Genomic DNA, 27000 nt, shown 5'->3' with positions numbered 1-27000 from the left:
AAGTCCATTGTGACTCGGTCCCATTTCCACTCGGGTATCATGATCGGCTGAAGTAACCCTGAAGGCACTTGATGTTCCGCTTTCACTTGTTGACATATTAAACATCTCGAAACAAAGTCGGAGATGTCTCGTTTCATACCATGCCGCCAAAACCGACGTTTCAAGTCGTTGTACATTTTCGTGCTCCCCGGGTGAATTGACATTCGGCTACAATAGGCTTCGTTCAGAATCATCGGAATGAGTTTCGAATTCCTTGGAACACACAAACGACTTCTAAACCTCAAACAACCATCATCATCAATCTGAAACTCCGATTCCTTGTTCGGAACACACTCAGCTCGTTTTGTAACCAATTCATCATCGACTTTCTGAGCTTCACGAATTTGATGAGTCAATAATGGTCTGGCTTTTAATTCAGCTACTAACACATTGTCAGGTTGAACAGACAAGTGTACATTCATCGCTCGCAAAGCAAACGGTGATTTCCGGCTTAAGGCGTCCGCAACCACATTAGCCTTTCCCGGGTGGTAATCAATGACAAGCTCGAAATCTTTCAACAACTCAAGCCAACGTCTTTGTCGCAGATTCAAGTCTCGTTGAGTCATCAAATATTTGAGACTTTTGTGATCCGAAAACACATGGCACTTCTCACCAAACAAATAATGTCGCCATATTTTCAATGCAAACACAATGGCGGCTAGTTCGAGATCATGGTTCGGATAATTTCTCTCGTGTGGCTTCAATTGTCTCGACGCATAGGCCACAACTCGACCTTCTTGCATCAATATGCAACCCAACCCAAGTAGGGATGCGTCACTATAAATGACAAACTCTTTACCCGATTCGGGTTGCACCAAAATTGGAGCTTCAGTCAAATGAGTTTTCAGTTGATCGAAGCTTTTCTGACATTTCTCTGTCCATTCGAACTTAACATCCTTTTGAAGTAACTTCGTCATTGGTGTGGCCATCATCGAGAAACCTTTGACAAATCGTCGGTAATAACCGGCGAGTCCTAGAAAGCTCCGGACTTCGGTAACATTTCTCGGAGGCTTCTAGTTAAGTATGGCTGAAATTTTGCTCGGGTCAACTCGAATACCCGATGCGGATACCACATGACCCAAGAAGCTAACCTCTCTTAACCAGAACTCACACTTACTGAACTTAGCATATAACTGCTTATCCCACAAAATTTGTAACACTAGCCTCAGATGCTCAGCATGTTCGGTCTCATCTCTTGAATAGACCAAGATGTCATCAATGAACACAACTACGAACCGATCCAAATATGATCTGAAGATCCGATTCATCAAATCCATAAACACCGCAGGGGCATTAGTGAGCCCAAACGGCATCACTAAGAACTCGTAGTGACCGTACCTCGTTCTGAAAGCAGTTTTGGGTACGTCCGAATCTCGAATCCGCAACTGATAATAACCCGATCTCAAATCTATCTTTGAAAACACCGATGCTCCCTTTAATTGATCGAACAGATCATCAATACGCAGTAACGGATACTTATTCTTTATCGTCACTTTATTCAGTTGACGATAGTCAATGCACAACCTCATGGTTCCGTCCTTCTTTTTTACGAACAATACTGGTGCACCCCAAGGTGAGAAACTCGGTCGAGCGAAACCTCTATCCGTCAATTCTTGCAACTGAGCTTTCAACTCTTTTAACTCGGTTAGTGCCATACGATACGGAGCGATCGAAATTGGCGTAGTTCCAGGTACAAGCTCAATACCAAACTCTACCTCCCGAACAGGTGGCAAACCCGGTAGCTCTTCAGGAAAAACATCCGGGTATTCACAAACCACCGGCACCGATTCGGGTTTCTTTTCTAACTCCTTGTCATCAAGTACATACGCGAGGTATGCTTCGCACCCTTTTCTTACATATTTCTGGGCCAACATTGCCGATATTACAGCTGGCAATCCCCTAAAGTCCGTAGACTCAATTCGAATTATCTCGTTATTTGCGCACCTCAAATCAATGGTCTTGCTTTTGCAATTCACAACCGCATCATGCGCGATCAACCAATCCAAACCAAGAATAACATCAAACTCGTCGAACGGCAAAAGCATCAAATCGGCCGGAAAACAGGATTCTCGGATTATTAGAGGGCATCTCTTACACACTTTATCAACAAGTACGCATTGACCCAAAGGGTTTGATACTCGAATTACGAGCTCAGTAGACTCAACAGGTAGAGTCTTACTGGTTGCTAAGGTTTCGCATACATATGAATGAGTAGAACCAGGGTCAATCAATGCAATCACATTAGTATCAAAGAGAGTGAAGGTACCAGTGATGACGTCGGGGGAGGATGCCTCCTCTCGTGCGCGAATGGCATATGCTCTAGCAGGAGTACGGTTCTCGGCTCGATCGGCCGTATCAGAGGCCCCCCTCTGACTACCACCCCTGCCTTCTAAAATTCTCGGTGGTCTACCTCTAGATGTCACTCCACTAGGTCTTGCACCTTGAATCTTATTCTTCTCATCCAGCTCCGTGCAATCTCTAATGAAGTGGTCCTTCGAACCGCATCCGTAACAGGCCCTGCTAGTAGACTTGCCCCAACATTCACCTAGGTGTCGTCTTCCACATTGGGGACATTCAGGTTTCTCGTGACGATTATTGCCCACACTAGCTACCGAAGTAGCTCGGGAGCCCATCGATGGTCTTGCCCTGATGGAAATTCCCGCAGTCGCCCTCGACTTATTAATGTCCTCCCTGAACTTCTTTACAGCTGAGAACGGAGCTTTACCCGTCGATCTTTTACGATAATCTCTAGCTTCAAATTCAGCCTTCCTCTTCTCCTTTCCAAGTTCTTCCGCCTTGCAGGCTCGTTCGACTAGTGTTACGAATTCTTTTATTTCCAAAATACCCATTAGTAGCTTTAAATCTTCATTCAATCCTTCCTCGAATCTTTTGCACATAGCAACCTCATCAGCTACACACTCCCGGGCATACCTACTGAGTCTTACGAATTCATGTTCGTATTCAGATACAGTCATACGGCCTTGCTTGACTTCCAAGAACTCCTTACGCTTCTGATCAATGAACCGTTGGCTAATAAATTTCTTTCAGAATTCCGTTTGAAAGAAGTCCCAAGTTACTCGCTCGTTCGGGACTATGGAAATCAAGGTCCTCCACCAATAGTAGGCTGAGTCCCGCAACAAGGATATAGCACACTTTAGACATTCATCGGGTGTGCATGACAGTTCATCAAACACCCGAATGGCGTTATCAAGCCAGAACTCGGCCCTTTCAGCATCATCAGTAACTATGGCCCTGAACTCCTCAGCCCCGCGCTTCCTAATCAAGTCTACAGGTGGCTTACTCAGCCTCACAGGATCAGTAACTGATGGCATTACTGGCTCCGGGGGTGGATTATTCAAATTTGGGAATTGTTGGACAGCCGGGTTGGTTCGGGCATATTGCGCGACCCACTCATTCATCATGGTAAAGAAGGCTTGTTTAGGCCCCTCACCTTGATTATTCGCAGATGACTGAGGTTCAACAGGCGGCGTCCCTTGTGCAGGAGCAGCCGCTACGCTCTCAACGTCATCCGCTAGGGTTCTTTCTACACCGGGATCCATTTACTAATCAAAACAAAAACATTTCAACCGTCGGAAGTCATCACACATTTAAACATTAACATTCGGCATGTATAGCTAGACTCATACGCGCTATGGTAGTCCTAGAACCGACTAAACCATAGCTCTGATACCAATAAAATGTAACACCCCGAACCCGAGACCGACACCGGAGTCGGACACGAGATGTTAACAAACTTTGAAAAAAAATTTCCAGACACTGCCCAGTCTGAGTACTAGTCGCTTCAAAAATCATATCTTGAGTTCCACAACTCGAAAATCAGTTTTGTGATTTTTCCCTGAAACTAGACTCATGTCCCCACCTATGTATTTTTTTCTAGAATTTTTGGTCGGGCCAATTAGTACAGTTTATTAGTCAAAGTCTCCCATGTTACAGGGGTCGACTACACTGACCTTTTCCCATTACGACTTGGATATCTCTCTGCACAGAGCTTCAATACTGATGCCGTTTGTTTCTATGGAAACTAGACTCAGAGAGGAATATGTACATATATGGTACGACCCCTAATTATCTCTGGTTAATTTATATTGAATTTCCAAAGTCGGAGCAGGGAATCCAGAAACCGTTCTGGCCCTGTCCCACAAAAATCTGATTATCTCTTAATATACTGCCCATATGATCTTTTCGTTACTTCCTCATGAAAACTGACTCATCGAGCTTCGATTACATAATTTATTCATCAATTAATTCCACTCCTACTATTTTTAGTGATTTTTCAATCTCATGACACTGCTGCTGCCAGCATCTGTTACGAAAGTAACTAGGTCCATTTCATGCCTACCCTTGATCCAACTCAATCGAACATTCGTGCCATCTTCGCATGGCTTAAAGTTTACATGCCAAAGTGCAAACACAACGTAATAGCTTATACATGCCAAAATGTTCTTCTAAGCCAACTAAGAAGAAAGTACCAAAACTTGCTATCCGGTGTGATGACTTCGATGACGGCCTGACCCCGCAAAAATAGATGAGTCCAAGCAACCTATAATGGGTGACAAGGAAACACCGAGTGAGTTTATAACTCGGTAAGTCATAAGCTATGCACTACCATCCATCAATAACATTATCACAAGAGAAAACAAAATGGAACGAGGCTAATTACTCCATCCATTCCGAACCATACCATAGTTCCTCCAACCTATCGATTCAATTTCATATCAATTCATGCATTCACGTTCCATATACTCATCAATAGGACATTGAAGCATTTTCATAAATCAATTTATTTTCGTTACAATCAAACGACTAAACGGCCTTTCACCCATCCTACGATAAATTTTATGTACGTGACTTCAAGTATATTTGTCACATAGGTTCAAACTTACCGAGCTCAACACCAAGTATAAGCATGGCACCTATTAGCCATGTACTCAAGACACTTACCCGATCCGCTGTCCGCGATCGACTCAATAGTGTCGCACACGTAGTGTCCATAATGATTCACGAATGTATATTGAGTCCGCACACTCAGTGCTATATAATCAACTCGCACACTTAGTGCTACGTAATCAAATCGCACACTTAGTGCTACATAGTCAAACTCGCACACTTAGTGCCGCATGGTCAATTCGCACACTTAGTGCATCATATTCATTTCGCACACTTAGTGCAACATAGTCAAATCGCACACTTAGTGCTGTACAATTTAATCCCGTGCACTTAGCGCCAATCTCATGGTCATAAATGGTTATATCCGCACGTTTAGTGCCGAGATCAACAACTCAGTACATCTTACCTCTTTTCTTTTCATTCAACAATTTCATCATCACATACGTACATGCATATATATATGTATATTTATTCATTCCATTCAGCATCAATACATAAACATTATGACCATTTGAAATAATACCAACTACATGCTTAATGACTTACCTTGTGTTGGGTAAGACGGTTCCAACTCGGCTACTCGATGACCTTTTCTTTGCCTTTGCTCGATTCACCTCCTTTAACTCCTTGAGCTAAATCAAACAAATTTGACTCATTAAAGTCTTATTTTGCTAGCTTATGGCCGAATATGACAAGGAGTTTGATGGGTCATATGGCCACCTTTTAGCTCAAATACACAATGGTCATATGCATTTTTAATCACATCAACTGATTCAATACAATTCACTCGAACATCAAAAGAGAACCTCAAGGTACTTAGTCCATATACACATTAGACATTAGAGTCACATATGTACGAATTCACGAATCGAATTCGACATATTGGCTAATTTTCCCTTTAGCCGAACCTTCTAAGTCAAGATAAAGCCATCAACATGCTTACCTTTGGCCGAACATACACATCAACTTAGGTGCTCATTTATGTGGCCGAACACACACATGTCTATGTTAAGGCCGATTGCAACACTCAATACATTCTACAAGTATGGACACTTGCATTGACTAAACACCATTTCTATTATTTTTACTCCAAAGCCGAATGCCTCTCAAGCCCTAAGCTCATGATCCTTTCATCATTAAGCAAGTGTTATAGCACAACTAACATCCATTTTCAATTTGAACACCAACATAAAAATATTAAACATGAAAATCCATAGCCGAAACCTATACATGACATTACTCATTCCACCAATCGAAACAATATTTGTTCAAGACATCAAGCATTTTTATTTGGGTATTACATATATGAGCATTTAGAATTTATATTTTTAGCAAGATCAATTTCTTTCCTCAACACATTCTTCATCAAAACTTTAAGGAAGTAATCAAATTTCCTTCTTTAATAGCCATAGCCGAATGCTCCATCCATCCATCAAAGTTAAAAATTTTGCATGGTCTAAGTAAGAACCATGATAATTAACCTAAAACAAGCTAAAATTTCACAACTTTAACACGATATACTAACCTTATTAAGCATTCAAATGGCCGAAAGTTCTTTGCCCCTATTCATTCCTTCAATTCGGCCAAGAAGACAAGGATGAAGCCTTTTTTTTTTCATTTGCTTTCTTTCTTACTTTCACGGCAATGGGGAGGGGAAGAAACAATTACACACATCCTTTCCTTTTTCCCTTTCTTTATTCCCCATACTTCTTATTATATTTTATCCTACATACCTCACTAGGCCAACATGTTCCCAACATGTTTCCACCCATAGCATGGCCGGCCACTACATATTAGGGAGGGGGAATTTGACATGCAAGTCCCCTTTTTCTTCCACATGCACTAATAGGTCCTCATGCATTGACCTATCACATTTTAAAATTTTCTCATATAAGTCCTATTGACTAAATTCACATGCAATCGACTAAATCGAAGCTTGAAATTTTCACACATTCCTGATTACATATTCTAGACAATAAACATCACATTCAAACCTTTCGGTGACTCGGTTTAGCGGTCCCGAAACCACTTCCCGACTAGGGTCAATTTTGGGCTGTTACAATTATAGTTGTATTATTTGCTTGGCTTTCCCCTGGTCTAGGCTCGAATTCAGTATTTCTTGATCTATAATAGCAAAACGCACTCATTTAATCACTAAGTAAGTTTAAGCAATTAAAAATTCACATCTTCAGTAAAATGACCATTTTTCACCTAAACTTTGACAAAATACCATTTTACCCCTATGCTCGAAAATTAATTTTTATCAAATTTCTTCGCATCTTAAACTTAGCTGAACTCTTTTTACTCTTATAGCAACCCCAAATTATCCCTATTTCACACATTTATCACTTATTTTACAACTTGTGTAAAATGGTCCCTTTAGGTGTTTTCATGATAACACATTTTACAAAAGTTGTCTATTACAGAACTAAGACTCATATTATCCATAAAATTTTAGAAAAACCCTAAATTCTCTCATGGAGAAACCCTAGACCTTCAAACATTTTGCAAGATATACCCCGCATTTGAAAGCTCGTGCTTCAAAGGTCTTAAAAATACAAAAATCATCAACAAAGGACATGGAAATCACTTACTTGTGAGTGCTTCAAGTTGCTGAAAATTTTAAGCTCTCAAACCCCCTTCAATGGCTAATTTTTGGTGGAGAAAAGAGATGAGTAAAGAATGATATCGTCCTTCTTTATTTTATTTCTATTTTAGTCAAAATTGGTCACCTAACCCAACAAATTTTGAAAATTTGACCACATATGTCTCCTATGGCCGGTCACTCTATTTCTAGGGGTCTAATTGCCCTTTAAAATCCCCCAATTTGGCTTCTCTAATAAAATAACACATTTAGCTATCAAAATAGAACTTTTGCTCTTTATGCGATTTAGTCATTTTTCGCAATTGGGCTCACAAACGTCAAAATTAGCTCACCAAATTTTTCATGTATTATTATAAACATGCTATGACTCCAAAATAATAATAAAATAATTTTTCCAACTTTGGATTTGTGGTCCCAAGACCACTGTTCTGACTAGTCCCAAAATCGAGCTGTTACACCATGAATATCCACTAACTTTTTAAATGGTTTAATTACCATCTAAGTCCATTCACTTTAAAGTTTCATAGTCATTTGACCCTTTTAGCTATTGGAACTCTACTTTTATATTTTTTGCGATTTAGTCCTTTTCACGTAATTAATTATGCAAACATCAAAATTTCTTAACGAAATTTTAATAGCCTTACTAACATCCCACAGACATTAAAATGATAATAAAATAATAATTTACTCATCAAATTTGTGGTCCTGAAATCACTGTTTTGATTTCACTAAAAACGAGTTGTTACATCATCTATTCTTTGCTTACACATGAGGTGAGGCTTAACAAATGGAGTGAAGAAGAAAGAATTATGAAAATGAATGTTGGTAAAGCTCTAAAATCCACCACTAATAAGGATAGTTAATCAAGTGAAGAGGTGGAGATGTTTGCTAGAAAACTTAAGAGATTCATGAGGTCCAACAAAGGAAGAGAATTTCAAAAGAATGAAGAACTCAAGCTTAAGTCTACCAAGGAGCAAGATCCCATTATTTTCTATGAATGCAAGAAATCAGGATACATCAAGTATGATTGTCCTCAACTTAAAAAGGAAGGGTCTAGCAAACAAAAGGCCTATATTGCTGCTTGGAGTGGAAAAAATTCATTCGATAATGAAGTATCCAACTTATGCTTTATGGCTATCAATGATCCTAAGATAACTTCTAACTCATCTACTTTAAATGATTATTGTTTTGATGAGTTGCAAGATGCCTATAATGAATTGGGTTTGGAATTTGAAGTTGTGATGTCAAAACACAAGAAAAATGTTTCAAAATTGAGAAATGAAAATGACTTACTTTCCAAAAGCAATCATGAACTTGAAGAGAAAGTAAACAAAATGCAAGAAATTATTAATGACTTTGAAAAGAAAAATTTAGACTTGCATAATCTACTTTCAAAAGTTCATGAGGATCATCAAAAGTAACTTTAGTTGCTTAAGAGTGAAAAAGTTCACTCCAACAAAGTTTTTGAAAAATGAGAAAATTTAAAACAAAACTTTGTTAAAAATAGCTTTAATTACTATAAACATAGAGGTCCCTCAAGATTTTACAAGAAAAAATGTGTTAAAAGTGTATGGGTCCCTAAAGGACTTAATGCTACTCAAGACAAAGAAGCTCTTTAAAAATGGATACCTAAAGGGACGAGGATTTTGAAGACTAATGATTATGGACCCAAAAGATATTGGGTACCAAAACTTAATTCTATGTTTGTAGGTAAATTACACCTTAATGTTGATTGGTATGGTAGTTCATTAGTTCTTTATGTTTAATATCTATCTTTCAACTAACCACTTTCTTTTCCTCTTGAGAGCTTTATTGTTTTTTTTAATATAACAAAAAGGGGGAGAAGAGAGGTAAATTTTAATAGTTGACTGATTGCTTATATGACAAGATTAGTGATCAACTTTTCAAATCAAAAGGAATGTCAAATTTGTGCTTATTTCAAATATTTATGCTCCAAATATTTATGCCTTAAATTGAAAATGATTTTTATATAGGGGGAGTTTAAATTGAAAATGACTTTTATTAAAGGAGAGTAATCTATTCAAAAAAAAATTTACAAAATGTTTTGTTATATCAAAAAGGGGGAAATTGTTAAACTAACCCTTATTAGATAATATGTTTTGATATAAAAAAATTAAAGTGTTTTTGAATAAAAGTAAAGTTGAGCAATTTGATAAAATCAAGTTGGAATGGTTTCAATTGAGTCAAACATCTTCAAATATGTTTTAACCATTTTTAAACAAGTTAGAATTGCTATAGGACAAAAAAAGTATCAATACTTTTTTGTCTAAGTATCGATATTTTACAAGATATTGATACCCCTCTGATAATCGATGCCAAATTGACATTTCGTTTCTTTCAAACCCTTGTAGGTATCAATCCGGTATCAATACTTTTCTTAAGATATCGATATATTTCATAAGGTATCGATATTCCTACTCCAACGGTCACTGAAATATGCATTAATTATAAAAAATATCAATACCCTTTTAGTAGGTATTGATACTCGTTGCTGTAGGTGCAGTTAATGACCTGGCATTTCATCCCCCAATGGCTATATTTACTTCCACAACAACCAAAATGGTTGGAAATCAATTAGAGTGTATAAATACCATCTTCCAAAGTTCTAGCAACATGAAGAGCAATTTGAAAAGTTTAAAGATAAATCAAAACAACCTAAAGCTTAATTCTTTCATACATTTTCTTGTAGGCACTTATGAGCTTTCATTGTATTCATTTAGCTCAAGTGTTCTTCTTTGTATTTGTGCTTAGTTAGCAAACATCTTGATCTTGTGAGAATTGTTTTCTTTGTTTGCTTATTTGTATCTTTTTTTAGAGAGGATTTATTCTTAATGTTTGGGTAGAAACCTTAAGGGAGTTGTATCTTAAGATTTTAGGGTATAAGTCTTAAAAGAGATTGTAAGGTTAAACCTTCTCCTCAAAGGTTGTTAAATTAGTGAATTTCGGAAAATCCTTTGTTGTGGAAAGCTAAGGTAGTGGAGTAAACAATTGGGGCTGAACCACTATAAATCATTGTGTCCTTTGTTGCACAATTTTTGTTGCTTCCACCACAACTTCTAAAAGGTCGATTCAACCTCCCTATTGTCGATCTCAAGTTGATCCTTCAGAGCTAACAAAATTGTTATTAAATTAATTACAGAAAATAATTACTAATCTAATCGAGTCACGAATTAGTACTATTAATCCAAATTAAAATATTTATTAAAATAATTAAATTACTAAACCTAAACTAACCTAATGGACTTTTCTATTCCTAGTGTCGACAATGCGAGCCTCTAGCCTATGATCGATTAAATCCCTAATTATCTAATTAAATAATTAATTATCCTAGATTGAGTTATTTATCACCTTTAGCTAAGACTACCCTCGCAATTTATCTTCACCAAGGATTACCACCTAAGTCACCCTTTCAGTCTCTTCCTAAGCATACAGATACCCTTCCAGTCTCACCGTTTGGCACAAGTTATACACGACAGGATACCTTTCCAGTCTCACCTGTCTCGATATTCTATTAGGGGCATCACTCATTAATGTACTAAGTATCCTTAAATAAATTATCAAATCAGACAAAGAATTACTTAACAAATAAATTAGCTTATTAATCAAATATAAAATAAGTACAATAATCTATTCTAATACTTATACAATGATTAATCGGCCGAATTAACAAAACATAAATAAAAGAAGAGAAGAGAAAAGATAAGAGAATGCTTATGAATACATATATTGAAGCGCGATCCTAGAGCAATTTTCGTTTGCAATTGTCTTCACATCGTAATAGAAAAGTTCTGACTAAACGAACATAAAAATAAAATACAAAGAAAACTAAATACAAAAAATTGTCTGTCTAATTCTACTTACAATTCCGATGACCCTAAGGTTGTTTATATAGGCAACAGCTGTCTTGGTGACGAGTCAACCCTAGATACACTTAGATACCAATAAATAAAATATTCTGCTAAAAGCTAGGGTCTAAATATGGAAATATCTCAAAAGTTTCATCCAAGGAAATCAGCTTCATTTTGGCCTACCATCTAAGTGTCGTCATGAAGTGGGAGCCTCCTTTTCATGACATCGCCACCATGAATTGCCTCCCCTAATCGTTGCATCGTCATGATGAAAGAAAGCTCCCCGTCACAACGTCAAATGTATTTCAACCTTGGCAACTTTGTTGGCTTATCGGGCTCTTTGTCTCGCGGCCTGATCTTCATTCCTTGCATTATTGGACCTAAATTGACATCCTACACAATTAGCTCATTAGTCACTCACGAGACCCGAATCGACCTTAGGAGTCATCAAAATAGTAAAAAAGTGTAAAAACGCTTATTTTATTAACTTTTAGTTCCTAACCTACTAATACTGAAAATGTAATAATTAATTATAAAATGATTAGAAAAGAAACTCGTTAAGTGTGGAAATGACCTAGAATAACTACTACATTTGATGTTAGACCAGTTAGTCATTTGAATAAAAGAGAGTTTTTATAGAATTTCACTTCTCCTTTGAGTGTTCTACAAGAACTAAACTCTTTTAATTAATATTTATCTCTTATTAATTTAAATAATATAGAGATAAAATAATTATTTAATCTTATCACTTAATATTTAAATTTAATTAGTTATAATAGAAATTTTTAATATTTATCTCTTAGTTAATTTAAATTAATTAAAGAAAATAATTGTGATACATACATGATGTCATTATTTTTCATTCCATGATAATTTCAGTTTGACCCACAGTAATTTTGGTTTGACACGTGACGCTTTGTAATTGGCCTAAAATTTTTTTCTGTCTACAATAAGATTTAAAAGAATAATATATTATCATAAAAAAGAGAATAAGATATTAAAAAAATATTTTTCTAATAAAACATTTAACCATATTTATAATAATTACTTTTAATTTTATTATTAGTTATTATATTTAATTTTGGAAAATACTTTTATTATATTTTATATCATATTTATTAATGTGTAAATTATAAGTAGAATTTAAAATAAGTATTGATAGTTAAAATATAATTTTATGTATAATAAATCATGGATTCAAATATTTGAATTTATAATCTAAATCTGTTAATACATAATACGGATTTAGACGGTAAATATTCGAGTGGGTAATATGAATCCGTTAAGAATCAATAATTCAGATCACATTCGAATCGCAATTTCAAGATGCATCGCAATACGTGTCGAAGCGGGCAGCAAATTTACATTAATTACATGTCAAATATACTCCAAACCCTTCCCACGTAAGGGTCCCTATCAGACTATAATTAAGAAAACAGAAAGTTCAGAGATACGAAATTATGCTTATCCACTTTATGGATAAAAACTAGAAAATAAGAAATAAGAGTAAACTACTCATTAGTTATTATGGGTAACTTCTTTTTAATGAATTAACTTAAAAACGTTATAATTTATCATTAAATTATTAAAAAAAATTTATTTAAGTCATTAAACTGTTTAAATAAATTTTATATGTCTTTCAATATTCATATTCCCTGTACAAATCAAAAGCTTTATCTTTTTCTTCTCTTCTACTTTTCAGTTTTTCTTCATAATATATCTTTGAATTTTACAAATATGTGAACTAAAATGCATACAATTTTTCTCTGATCTTCAGCAATGGTTATCAAATTGACTTGAATTTAAGGTATGTTTTACTCGTTGATGGGTATTGGTTCAATGTACCGATCGTCGAATCGTCACTTGGAGCTGACTGGCTAAACTAGTTTTTTTTTTTAAAAAGCTTAACAGTCTAACTCAGGGGAGAAGTCAGAAATTTTCTTTAGGGGGACCGAAATTAAATTGTAATTTTTAATAACCTATATTTTTATAATTTTTAAAGAATTAAATCAAATTTTTATAATTTTTAAGATGACAAAGTGTAATTTTATTTTTACTATTTTAAAATTTTTAAAAAAACTTAAATGGATAGTTTTCTATTTTAGGGGGTTAGCCCCTGCCAATCCTCTTAATTATGCCTTTATAATGATTTAAAATAAATTTTTTAATAATTTAATAATTTAAATAAAAATTTTTAAATAATGTAATAATCTAATTATATATTTTTTAATTAAGTGATTAAAATAAAAAAATACTATTCATAATTTAACGGTGTAAAATTAAACATGCCATTTTATTAGAAAAAATCATATACTATTTCTATATGTTTCTTATTGCCAAGAAATATTACGATCTCCACGAGGAAAGCGCTTTCCAGCTCTCCATCACGAAGCCCATAATATCCCTCATCCATTTGATCAAATATTCAGCGTTGGATCTGATTAACGATCCAGATTACGTTGATCCATAAAATAATAACGCAACAAACCCCCTTTACACGCACTAACCGCATTTCTGAAAACTGAAAAACAAAAACGCAAACAAAGCCCTAACAATCTTAGATCAGAAAAGAAAAGCTGGCCACCATGGAAAAGGTATTTCCGGCTTCTTTCTTCTTTTAACGTCTTCAAAATGTTCTTTATATATTTTTTAATTGTTTCTTTTAGGAGGTAGAGTTTGAGAAAAAGAAGCACGGCCTGAAGCACATAGCTTTCGTGAGGGTGGCTGCGATCCGCACTCTGGTTTACGTCTCGAATCTTTACGGGTATGCTAAACAGAATTCTGGTCCGTTATGGTCCACCGTTGGGACTGTCGAGGTTGCTGTCGCCGCCATCGTTGGCCCCGTCTACGAGAAATATAAGGACGTTCCCGATCATCTTCTTGTTTTTCTTGATTCCAAGGTATCGGCTTTTTCTTTCTTTCTTTCTTTTGTTTAATTTCGATTAAAATATTATAACAACCGCGCAGGTAGATGAGGCTTCACAGAAATATGACGAGCATGTCCCACCAGCGGGTAAGCAAATGGTGAACCAAGCCAAATATTTGGTTCACATGGCAGCACAAAAGGCTCACAAATTAATCGACGAGGCTCGAACCAACGGTGCGCGCGGCGCTTTGCACTACGCCGCGACCGAGTACAAGCAGCTGGTTCTGGTTAGCTCAACCAAGGTATGGGTAAAACTGAATCGCAGTTCTGCTTTCCACTCGGTTGCAGAGAAGATCGTTCCCACAGCTTCGAATTTGTCCGATAAGTATAACTGTTTGGTTAAAGACTTGAGCGGGAAAGGATATCCTGTGTTTGCGTATCTGCCATTGATTCCGGTTGGTGAGCTGAGAAAGGCTGTCAAGCAAGCTGAAGCCAAGGACAAAGCACATGTCACTGCCGACACTCGTAAATCGGATTCCGATTCTGGTTCGGGTTCGGGTTCCGATTCGGATTCAGGTTAGGGAGCTTTTTCTTTGGTTTGTCTCGTCTCGTCTCATGAACTCAAGAATCTGATGCTCTAAATCATAACTTTTTTCTCTTTAAAAAAATGCTCATAAATCAAATATTTTATATTTGACGGTTCCGCCATTGTAAAGTTGGATGCTTATTTTAACTCTTTGCAATGTATAAATCAAATATGAATTGCTCATTTAGGTGCATGCTTTTATTTGGTGTTTAATCTCTGGATTTATGGCTAGTTTGATGCTCAATTCTTCGTTTTTGAATAAGATTGTTCGCTTATCCAACAACTATAGCACTAGACACCATCTTAACATCATATACCTTCCTCGAGAGAGACTTTGCTTAACTCTTCTTTCTCAACACTGAAAATAGTAAGAATTAATAGCAAAAAAGTGAATCAATATTATATGATAGGCAAAGATGACGTGAACCAACAATAAAAAAGATTGAATTGAATGTAGAAGTAGAATCCTGTTCCTAAGAAAGCACTGGATCCAATTTGGTTGATAAAGAAGGCCCAAACCAAATTTACTATACTGCCCAATTTGATTTATATAATTGCACTAGTTATAAGCGTTACAATCAAATGAAGGAGAAGAACAGGATGTGATGGTTAAAAGAATGTTATTTTGTTCCATTTTCAGATTCACTAGCTTTGTTTTATGGCGCAGCTGCACAAGCAAAAGATATGGTCAGACTTTCCTCCTAGCCTTGGTCCATTTTAGCAATACTCGATTTTCCAAATGTCTTGTTTGAGAAAATGCTACAAAGCCAAGGGTGCTGCTTATTTTGTTTTTGTATACCACAAATAATTGGGTTTCTCAATATCCCAATATATTTTCATAATTTCATTTATCAAGTCAGTATCAATTTGTTATATATAAAATCCAAATTTTGCTATTAGGCTTTGGATTAAGCATAAATTAGGCAGGGAAAATATAAGGGGCATTGCCCTTGCCCCTCTCTCAACCGTAAAATAACTTTGTATCGTAAAAATTTTAAAAATTATGAATTAGTATAATGATAAAAGTATTTTTTTTATCCTTCAAATTTTTATAATTTAATTCTAGCCTCCACTTAAATTATTTTCTACCCCACCCCTTAAATTAGGGATGTAATTTATTTAATTTGGACGATTTTAATTATTATACTTTTTGAGGTTTGAAATTTCAATTTTTCGTTAGATCAAATTCTATTGTTAGTCTTGTACTATGCATAAGTTGTGAATATATGTTCTCTAATTTTATTGTTTTAGACACTACTTTTTTGTATTTTGAAATTTCACTCAAATATCCATTAAGTCCATTATAAGACGTGATTCTTTTGTGATTATTACATAAAAATAATAAGCTAACATAGAATTATACATTTGATAATGTGCTTGTCGCATTAAAATTTTAAAAATATTATTTAATTTAATTTATCATTTGTGTTGAGATTTAAATTTAAAAATGAAAATTATAAGATTAAAAAAATCAAATTAAAGTATAAAAAGTAAATTGATTAAGTTAAGCATAGTCTAAGCATAATTGGAATTTCTAGAATAAATAAAAGTCAACTTCCGTCCTTAACAAGAAATCTACAAGTAATTACATTGTCTTCATTGGAACAAAAATTGTAATAGTTTCGACATTTTTTCAGTTTAAAATCTTAAATGATTTTGGATATTAGATACGGTTTCGAATTTTGTTTTGTGAATCAAATTAAAGTTTATGGCAATTTGATCTAAGCAAGCAGTCCAATTTCCAAAATTATGTTAATATTGAAAAAAAAAAGAAAAAGGAGAAAGGAATATAAGACTAGAAATTACCGAAATTAAGCTGAACATGGGCTCTATAGTGTACAAGTGGGACCATTTTTCCGATTAACCCCCTCCTCTTACAATCCACATAGAACTAAACTGTGTCGTTTCAGCGACTATCGTCATCTTAAAAGTTGATTTTTAACCTCCAAATACCCAACCAAAACTGGCCTCCTGTTCTCCATTTCCACTTTTTTTTTCTTCTCGTGGCCTTAAACCTAATAGTAAAAAATTAATTACCATAAGCAGTTAATCGTTTTTAACTTTCGGCGATGACGTCATCGTTCCCATGTACCGCACCGTTACCCTCGCCACCATCGCCTTCTTCATCAAGCCATCGCTCTACTGGCGCGCACTCGGCTTTGTGGCGCAGCTTCCAATCAAGCGCTTGGCAAGCGCGTGAGCAGTAATTCACAGCCCCACAAACGGAACACCTCCGAAACTCGTGCTTTCTTGTTTCCGGCCTCCCACAACCGACGTGGGAGCATAACCTCAAGCCCGGGCCTGGTACCCCGCCCCGAGCCCCGAACCACTCTGCTAAGAACTTGCTAGACTGATGCGCCTCGGGAGCCGGCACATTGCATCCAAAATCGCTCAGCAACGGGCATCCCGGCACGGCCTGATGACGGTGGTTATGGCGAGGGTTAGGATGCGGGATGGGGTGTGGGCTCCACGTGAGCCAAGACCGCGTAAAGTTGTTAGAAGTAGCCGCTGATGATAAAACCGTCGCTAGCTCTCGGGCGTTGGCTTGGACAAGAAACCGACGGCCCTTGGCGACGTTTTGTCGAACGCCGTACCCGTCCTGTAGGCAGTGACCGAGCTCACGGAGGGCGTCGATGTGGCCAAGAAAAGCAGCACGAGCGCACAAGGCCACACCGGCTCTAAGATCCTTGTCGTTTTTGGAACCGCCGCTGCCATTGAATTGAATCACAGCTAAGGAGTAAAGCGCTGGCGCGTGGGAGCTAATCGCCGCCTTAGCCATAAGAGAGGCTCCACTCCCTCGATTTTCTAAGCAGTAGAAAAGAATCTGTTGCAAATCATAACAGTTAACTCGTTAGAGAATGTTTATATTATTGTTCTTGAATATAAACTTAATAAATTTTAGTAACCAAAAAAAAAGTATATAAACTTAATAAATTTTAGTAACCAAAAAAAAAGTATCGGGCAGTAAAATAAAAATATATTCTTTTTCAGAAATTCACCATGCCGAGCGTGTAACAAGCTTCAGCATTTCCGGCATCAGCGCAGTTCTTCAAGAACCTGTGAGCTGACTCCGACCAGCTTTTGGCTTTAATGGCAAACATTTTTGGAGAGGCTTTGGACAATACCAGAGGACGAACTGCTAAACTATTCAATCTCTTGCATCTGTTTAACAAACAAATAAATAAAAATTAGTAAGAAAAATAAATGAATAAAACCCAAACTTTCCCCTCAGAAACAAGCAAGTCGACGTACACAATCAAAACGTTGGCGAAATCGGAAGGGCAAGCCGCGGTAGAGCTTAGTTTGGAGAGAATAGAAATGACAAGATCATCGGGCAAAACATCAAAGAAATCTCTCTTTCCGGCAATACCCGGCGAGAGTCTTCGCCGTTTCCGGCAAGCCATATTATCACCGGCGAAATCCCTCCTTTCAAAAACTATGTCATCTAAACAAACATGGGCTCTGGGGTAAGAAATCCCTCTCCTTGTTCTCATTTCTCTCTCGTTCTCTATCACTACATCGGAAATCAATCTACCCAGATGATCTTAAAATCTGTGCATTCATCATCAGCCTTTTACTTTCTCGATCTTCTTTTCTTTCCCTTAGCGGCTCGAGAGACATAAAAACTGGAACCTTATATAAAAGAATGGGGAGACACAAACAAAGCCTTAAAAGGAAGAGATCAAATAAAAACAACAACGAGGACAGAACCGAATCAAATAAAAATATTAAATAAACAGTGAAACACCTGTTTGGTACGCTTAATTACATTCTTAACCCTGGACAGTAATAGTTTCTACGGTCAAACTCCGTTGACCCAGATCCTCTGTTTCGTCATCGGGTTTAATACTGATGAAATCAAGGGAAAAAAAAACTCTGAGCACTGTTTTTATCCCTTCTTTTTTTTTTACCTGAACTTGAAGAAGACATATGAAAGAGGTAGCTAAGAGAGGTAAAAAGAAATGGATTTACCTTATCATCTCTTATATATTTATTAATTGGTGCAGGTGAAAGAAAAATGCTTGTGGGTTTGTTTTGAAAGCGGTTAAATTTGTTGCAAGTAAAACAACTAACTTCGGTTATTTTTCTGTAATTCAGTTTTGCTATTGTTTAAAAAGAAATTAATCAACGTAATTCCGGCGCGTGAACACCGCCGACCGTTTTGGGATCTTGGTTCGAAAGTGATTGCCACGCTCTTTGGCTGCGGATGGGGGAAACCTTCCATCTTGTTTACAAACTCAGGGTTCTACGACTATAAGGAGGTCAAACGTATGAATCAGCACGAACAAATGTTCAGTTACTCTTCCTTTGTTTTATTACTTGCCCATTTATTTCCAAGTTTCTTTTTTCCGTCTTTGCCCTTTTAATTAACTAAAACAGAAGTAAAATCTCAATCTTACTTCAACCCTACCACTACTTGTTTTACTTTTACCAGTTACCCCTGAAGTTTTATAAGAGACCAAGTAATAATGGTAAAGTTTGAACGGATCCCTGTACTATAAATTTAGCAAAAAAGTAGATTTTATTATAAAATCAAGCAATTTTAATTTTACATAGTTACTTATCAACTGTGATAATTTTTGGATAAAGTTGGTTTTATGATCTATATAAATTATTTTTTTATTTTTTTAAACTATAACCATAATAATGCAATTTAAAACATGATAAATAAGTAGTTTTTAGCGTCCAAGGATATCAGCGTTTAAGATATCTCTTTACTTTATCTTTAAAAAATCACTTTACTTGCTTCAAAATTAAATCGTCACTTTTATACTAAATAGATTAATTTCTTCTTGAACTTAAAACATTCTATTAAATTTCACCTTCAATCATGTGTTTATTTTACGAGATTAGATTTTTAGTCTCATAACTCGTATGGTATTGGCAATTTATTATTTTCAAATTTGTTTAAATTAGACTTACTTTCAAAATTTTTCTCCAAAATATCGAAATAAAGCGGAAACAAACTTAAAGCGAATGAGCAACAAAAAAACTAAAAAGCCACAAAAAAATAATGCAAATAAAATGTTTAAGTAAATGCTCTCAAATATATTCAATAACTATGAATGAAATTATTACAAATGAAGTAAATATCCCTATTTATGATCAAGTTCCCTCAAATCCAACGATACAGATTGAGTTATATCAATAACTGAAGTTAGTGTCTATCTACAAAATGAGAGTCTTAAATGATTTAAACTCTATACAATATTATCCCTTAAATTTTACAATATTTACTTTTATAACTCTAATTTTACTGTAATATTTTATTGAGCCACCAAAATTTTAAATAAATAGATTTTTTCTTATGTTTCACAAATCGATTAATTCAACATTAATTAATTCACCTTTATAAAACTTATGCAAGTATTGGTCATAAATTTTAATTCATGACTTGTAACACATATAATTCGTTGTCAATATTACTATGCATTAAAAAAAAGATAAATATCCTCTACATAAAACATTATAATTTAGTCTAGTATTTGTCAATTGATATCATTATTACTATTTTCATTATTTTATAATACTAATCTGATTAAATAAAATGTTTTGATCTAATATAGAATATTTTTGAATGATCGAATAATAAAATTCTTAAATTAGTCGAAACCCTCAAATAGAGTTACACTTTGGTTATTAAAATAAAAATCATATTATTAAAGTTTAGTGAAAAGAAAGATTTAAACCAAAAAGAAAAAAGAAAAAGATAGAAAAAGTGAAAAGGAATGACGTGGATCTCAAGAAGTGATGTCGACCACTTCTATCATGCCACGCGGAGCCCACTTGTCTCCACTTCCAGTTTTCTCGAGGTGAATAAGGAAGAAAACACACATTTTTGGAGCGCCAACCCCTTTTCCTTTTATTTTTCTTTCTAAAATATACATATACATATATTATGGAATTATAATGTGCCCGGCAATTGCCGTAGCCGATTTTGGTTCATCTAAATATTTTGGATGTCAAAGTTCGAGTATAACTTACCTTCTAGATGCGGTAAGTTAACATCGTTGTACTGCAGTATTGCTCACCCTTCTTCTTTCTTCATTGCACCAACGGATTTCGTTGGTTGTTTGAACTTGATTATTGTGATTTTTTATTATTTATTATGATGTAATTTAAATATATATATTTTTAGAGATATCTTAACATGTATTGATGTAAAATCACTATAAGAGTGCATGTTAAGAGAGGATTTTAAACTACAATCAACAATATGATTTTTAGAGATTTCAAAGGACCAATACTTCCATGATGTCAAAGGACATGGTTTTGAAATTCAAAGCAGATAAGCATATTGTGGAACATATGGTTGCAGAAAAATGAATGATATTTTCAGGGAACAAAGGCTAAGGTAGAAACTACAATTCACAAAGCCAAGGAGTTGAGCGATAGTTGGAGAGGAGCCTTTAATATTCATAATCAAAAGGAAAAAGAGAGAGGTTTCAAAGATTGAAATAAGATTGTTTTAATACTACTTTAGTCTGATTACTAGGAGAACAAGGAAGGGCAGGCATAGAAATGAACAATTGATGTTCCTGTTTAATAAAACATTGTAAATAGAAGACCTCCAACAGGCAACATTGTTCGCGGTTCGTGAGGCAATGATTCAGGCAAACAGGAGGGAAGTAGAAGTGAGATTCTGAAAAATAACTGCAAAGTGCTTCAACATATCCTAGAGGGCAAGGTTTCGACTTACAACTATAAGATTAGGCCACTAGTTGAAGGTATTAAAAGACTAGACAATGCTTATATACTTGAAGAAATGGGCTCGATGTTAATAGCATATATGGAGCCAATAAAATGGGCAACAGTTGGTGCTGATGTAAGGACTTGTTTTCAATTTCCCTTATAATTTAGCGCTTCATTCAGTACCAAAAACAAAAATTCAACTCATGATTGTCCAATTCTAAATTGTGAAGTCTGACTAAAACCTTTATTCTGAAGTCTGACTAAAACCTTTATTTGTCCTTTGTACTGAGTAACCCATTGAATACAAAGAAGTTTACAACCATTACAACAAACTCTCTCCAATAAAAACCTCACCTATTTCTTTTTTGTTCTTCCAACAAAAAATATTCTCAAACTCCCCAAAAAGAAATTTTATCTTTTACTTTTTTTAGGAGAATAATGATTGTATCAAGATTTTAGGAAAATTATATCATCAACATGGTAAAATTTTCAACTCAATTTTTTTAAAATTTTATAACTTTTTGGAAATATTTTTTAGATGTTGTAAAATTAAAATTTTTTTTCATATTTTAAAAAGTAAAAAGATCAAGTTATTTGTACTAGATATAATCTAAAATTCTCTAAGGTCAATAGACGTATTGTAGGCCGGTTCAAGAGTGTTGGTTTATATGTGGCATCAATAAAGACAAAGTCTATTATGATACTAGAGTTGCTTTTCACTTTATTAGAAAGATGGAGGGTCGAAAATGCCTACATTACATTTTTCATGTAGAGAAGAAATTATAATACTAGAAGATATCGCTTTAATAACCAACATTCCAATCGATGGACAAGTGTAATTGGAGCAAGTAACATCGACATTGCATACGAGTGAGATTGGTTATTAGATGTCCTTCTGTTTAAGGACGAGAACAAATTGAAAGGGAATCGGGTGAAATGCAAATGGTTTAAAAGGCTTGCCAAACCGAGCCTTCCACCACATGCAATTGTGAAGGAGATTGGTTGATATGTTAGAGCTCAAATGCTTTATATGGTAAGTTGAATGTTGTTGTCGGACAAGTCTATGAGATTGATTGATATGTTAGAGCTCAAATACTTTATATGGTAAGAGGAATGTTGTTGCCTGACAAGTCTGTCAAGAAGGTCCATACCATGTATCTTCTTTTATTAGAGTATTTTGAGACATCTGGTACATTAAATTGAAATTTAACATATTTATATAGGGCACTTTATAGGGCAACTTGAGAATTGATCAGTGAAATAAACGATTGATGTCTACTTTTTCAAAAATGGGAATAGATACGAATGTTACGATTAACATTTATCCTTCCCATCAATAGGAGTTCCCTTTCCATAGAAGTTAAAAGTATAATTGTATATAATATCTTAAGATGTATTCAATTACAAACATTTATAATCCCTTTTGGCATTGACAATTTTGAACAAATGTAAGGGTTGTTTGGATCATACGTGTTATAGAAGGGACTTTGCTAGGATGCAATAAGAAACTGATTGATGAGCTAGTGAAGAGGTATGTTGATGTTGTATTCGCATTCGATGCAATTCATTATTCTTATTAATGAAAATAATTGTATATGTATAAATATCTAGTTTTATGTATGCCATACCTAGACAACAGGATGTTTGCCACTATACTTTAGACTGCTTTTGAGCTGTATATTTTCAAGGCACAGTGTCCATAATTTGTTTCCACATCATTGAGTGGCAACACTCTCACTAGTGAAATCAAAGTTTGGGTTTGTGCAAGGTATTTCGAAAGATCCACAAAATATCAGTCAGCTTCACAAGATAAAATCTGAGGGGGTAAGAAAAACGTTGTCCTAAAAAGCATGCATCGTGATTTGAGCTCTAGGTCTAATGAACTCAGCTTTATATATGAGGAAACTATCTAGGATGATAATTTCTTACCCTTTGAGTCATATATGCAATGGTTCAGACAATGGACCAAAGGTAGTTCTATCTAAAAATGGAGTATTCATAAGTAAAGGAATGACATGTACCATATAGTCATTGAATAATACATTAGAAAGGTTGTTTTCGAGCAACCCAACCTCTCTAGCCAAACCCAAAGCCACATACATAACAGTTCACCCCACTCACATTTTTGATGTATTATCCTCGTGGCCTTTGTATCATGTTGGTAAGGGATTTATGTAACACCCCGAACCCGATACCGTCGCCGGAGTCGAACACGAGGTGTTAACAGACTTCAAACCACTTATTCGACATTTCCCAGACAAGCTGCCGATCTGCGTACTAGTCGCTTTAAAAATCATATCTTGAGTTTCACAACTCGAAAATCAGTTTCGTTATTTTTCCCTGCAACTAGACTCATATGCCCATCTCCATAATTTTTTTTCAGAATTTTTGGTCGGGCCAATTAGTACAGTTTATTAGTCAAAGTCTCCCATGTTACAGGGATCGACTACACTGACCCTTGCGCATTACGAATTGGATATCTCCCTGCACAGAGCTTCAATACTGATGTCGTTTGTTTCTATAGAAACTAGACTCAGAGAGGAATCTGTACATATATGGCATGACTCCTAATTATCTCTGGTTAATTTATAATAAATCTCCAAAGTCGGAACAGGGAATCCAGAAACCGTTCTGGCCCTGTCTCACGAGAACCTGAATAACTCTTAACATACTGTCCATATGATCTTTTCGTTACTTCTATATGAAAATAGACTCATCGAGCTTCGAATACATAATTTATTCATCAATTAATTCCACTCCTACTATTTTTAGTGATTTTTCGATCTCACGTCACTGCTGCTGCCAGCATCTGTTACGAAAGCAACTATGCCTATTTCGTGATTTCTCCTTGATCTAACTAGTAATTCATCATACATATCACCAATTATGATCATGACTAGCCATGCCAAAGGCTAATCATTGTCAAACTTCCCCCTACTACACTATTTCCATATCATGAATTTTAACACCAAAATAATCAACCATGACGTATGGCATAAAAAGGTCGAATTATCAAGATTTGCGACCTAACGTTATGAGTCCAAACCCAACCGAACATTTATGCCATTTTCGCATGGCTAAAAGATTACATACCAAAGTTCAAACACAACATAATAGCCTATACATGCCGAAATGTTCTCCTAAGCCAACTAAGAAGAAAGTACCAAAACTTGCTATCCGGTGTGATGACTTCGATGACGGCCCGACCACGCAAAAAGAGACGAGTCCAAGAAACCTAGTATGGGTGACAAGGAAACACCGAGTGAGTTTATAACTCAGTAAGTCATAAGCAATACACTACCATCCATTAATAACATTACCACAAGAGGAAACAAAATGGAACGAGGCTAGTTACTCCATCCATACCGAACCATACCATAGTTCCTCCGACCTATCGGTTCAATCTCATACCAAATCATGCATTCACATTCCATATACTCATCAATAGAATATTCGAGGCATTTTCATAAATCATTTTATTTTCGTTACAATCATACAACTAAACGGCCTTTCACCCATTCCACGATAAATCTTATGTACGTGACTTCAAGTATATTCGTCACATAGGTTCAACTTACCAAGCTCAACTCCAAATATAAACATAGCACCTATTAGCCATGAACTCAAGATACTTACCCGATCCGCTATCCGTGATCGACTCAATAGTGTCGCACACTTAGTGTCCATAATGATTCAAGAATATTTATTAAGTCCGCACACTCAGTGCTATATAATCAACTCGCACACTTAGTGCTACATAATCATACTCGCACACTTAGTGCTACATAGTCAACTCGCACACTTAGTGCTACATAGTCAAACTCGCACACTTAGTGCTACATAATCAAACTCGCACACTTAGTGCTACATAGTCAAACTCGCACACTTAGTGCTACATAGTCAATTCGCACACTTAGTGCTGCACAATTTAAACCCGCACACTTAGCGCCAATCTCATGGTCATAAATGTTTATACCCGCACATTTAGTGCCGAGATCAACAACTCAATACATCTCACCTCTTTTCTTTTCATTCAACACTTTCATCATCACATACGTACATGCATATATATATTTATTCATTCCATTCAGCATCATTACATAAACGTTATGACCATTTGAATTAATACCAACTATATGCTTAATGACTTACTTTATGTTGGGTAAAATAATTCCGAGTCGGCTACTCGATGACCTTCGATTTCCCCTTGTTGGACGCCTCTCCTTTAGGTTCTTGAGCTTAAATAATACAAATAAGAGTATTCAATATTTAACCCAATAACATGAATTTATTTATCACATTCGGCAATCACATATCATTAAATTTTCAAACCAAAATGTCATTATATGACCACATATACACATATCCATATACTTAAGCTCAATAATTATAATGTAATATCATGTACCCACTTTAAGTATATTGCCGAATATACTTAATCATACATACACCTAACCAAAACAATTTCCTAAAATCTTTATATCATTTATACACTAAGCCGAATACTCTCACCAAGTTCACCTATATTCTTCAACAATTCCTTCATTGATCAAACACATATTCGGCTAAAGAAATGGCAATTTTAGCAACCTTCGATTTAGTACTTAACTTTTACCACATATCAAATAACTCATTTCCTTACTCATGTGACCACGTATATTCGGTCATGCATACACACATAAAATCAATTTGGAGACTCTATCAATCCAACATACATTCGGCACCTTCATCCACCATTCTACCAAGCATGTAATATTCAAACACAACCAAACTCACATTCGGCCCTAGCTCATAACAAGGTAGCCGATTCTTTTTATAGTTCAAACACTCCTCTATCATCATTCACCTAACTTTAACATGAAACAACAAAACTCACCATTTCTCATCCAAATAACATGAACAACAACCATTTCTTGAACACTTTCTCATGACCGATTGCTCATGTTACCAACAAGATTCAAGATTTGAACATGGGCTATTTAGAACTCAAGTCAATTACTAAAACATGCATGCATCTCAAGGACAACATCAAACATACCTTAGTCTAGCAAACCACCATAGCCGATTTTCTCAAGCTTTTCCCCTTCCTTTCTTTCCTCTATTCAGCCAAAGATGTTCAAGAATGAACACTTTTTTTTTTGTTTTCTTTCTTCAATTCACGGCAACAAGGGGGTATGGATGAGACCATATTATTTTTTTTCATCACCCTTCCTTTCATTATTTAATCACCATGCTCATTATTTTATTTTTCTTAACATACATCACTAGCATAACATGTTGGAGACATGTTTCCACCCATAGCATGGCCGGCCACTATGCTTTAGTTTGGCTAATTTGACATGCAAGGACAACACTTTCCCACTTTAATACTATTTGGTCCTTACTTATTTACCTATCATAATTTTCCAAGTCTTTCAACTAGATCCTTTCAAGC

General features: G+C 35.5%; 2 protein-coding genes across 3 annotated transcripts; one reads left to right on the top strand and one right to left on the bottom strand.

Annotated features, from left to right (window-relative positions):
• The first annotated feature begins 13774 nt into the window (after positions 1-13774).
• Positions 13775-15910, top strand: LOC107894984 (REF/SRPP-like protein At1g67360). The gene is made up of 4 exons (XM_016820147.2): positions 13775-14015; positions 14088-14321; positions 14389-14863; positions 15514-15910. Exons 1-4 carry the CDS (start codon positions 14007-14009, stop codon positions 15576-15578), a joined length of 783 nt encoding a protein of 260 aa, XP_016675636.1. The 5' UTR covers positions 13775-14006; the 3' UTR covers positions 15579-15910.
• Positions 15911-16663: 753 nt separating this feature from the next.
• Positions 16664-18795, bottom strand: LOC107894983 (F-box protein At1g67340). Of its 2 annotated transcripts, XM_041112087.1 has the most exons (4): positions 18622-18795; positions 18126-18506; positions 17873-18035; positions 16664-17697 (listed from the first exon to the last, which is right to left on the bottom strand). In XM_041112087.1, the coding sequence occupies exons 2-4, from the start codon at positions 18365-18367 to the stop codon at positions 16930-16932; spliced, it is 1173 nt and encodes a 390-aa protein (XP_040968021.1). In that variant the 5' UTR covers positions 18368-18506; positions 18622-18795; the 3' UTR covers positions 16664-16929. The 2 variants fall into 2 exon arrangements, with proteins under 2 accessions (XP_040968021.1, XP_016675635.1); XM_016820146.2 differs by having other exon boundaries at positions 18126-18795.
• Positions 18796-27000: the final 8205 nt, after the last annotated feature.

The sequence above is a fragment of the Gossypium hirsutum genome, chromosome A01, assembly GCF_007990345.1.
Source record: "Gossypium hirsutum isolate 1008001.06 chromosome A01, Gossypium_hirsutum_v2.1, whole genome shotgun sequence".
Taxonomy (NCBI): Eukaryota; Viridiplantae; Streptophyta; class Magnoliopsida; order Malvales; family Malvaceae; genus Gossypium; species Gossypium hirsutum.
This window is presented reverse-complemented; position numbering and strand designations above follow the sequence as displayed.

Excerpts from the sequence above, each read along its gene's own strand:
- LOC107894983 (XM_016820146.2), bottom strand. The coding sequence starts at position 18,367 with ATGAGAACAAGGAGAGGGATTTCTTACCCCAGAGCCCATGTTTGTTTA. Across the intron at positions 18,036-18,125 it reads TTCGCCAACGTTTTGATTGT|ATGCAAGAGATTGAATAGTT; the intron begins GTACGTCGACTT and ends TTTGTTAAACAG. Across the intron at positions 17,698-17,872 it reads CTTGTTACACGCTCGGCATG|ATTCTTTTCTACTGCTTAGA; the intron begins GTGAATTTCTGA and ends GATTTGCAACAG.
- LOC107894984 (XM_016820147.2), top strand. Across the intron at positions 14,322-14,388 it reads TTGTTTTTCTTGATTCCAAG|GTAGATGAGGCTTCACAGAA; the intron begins GTATCGGCTTTT and ends ACAACCGCGCAG. Across the intron at positions 14,864-15,513 it reads GGGTTCCGATTCGGATTCAG|ATTCACTAGCTTTGTTTTAT; the intron begins GTTAGGGAGCTT and ends TTCCATTTTCAG.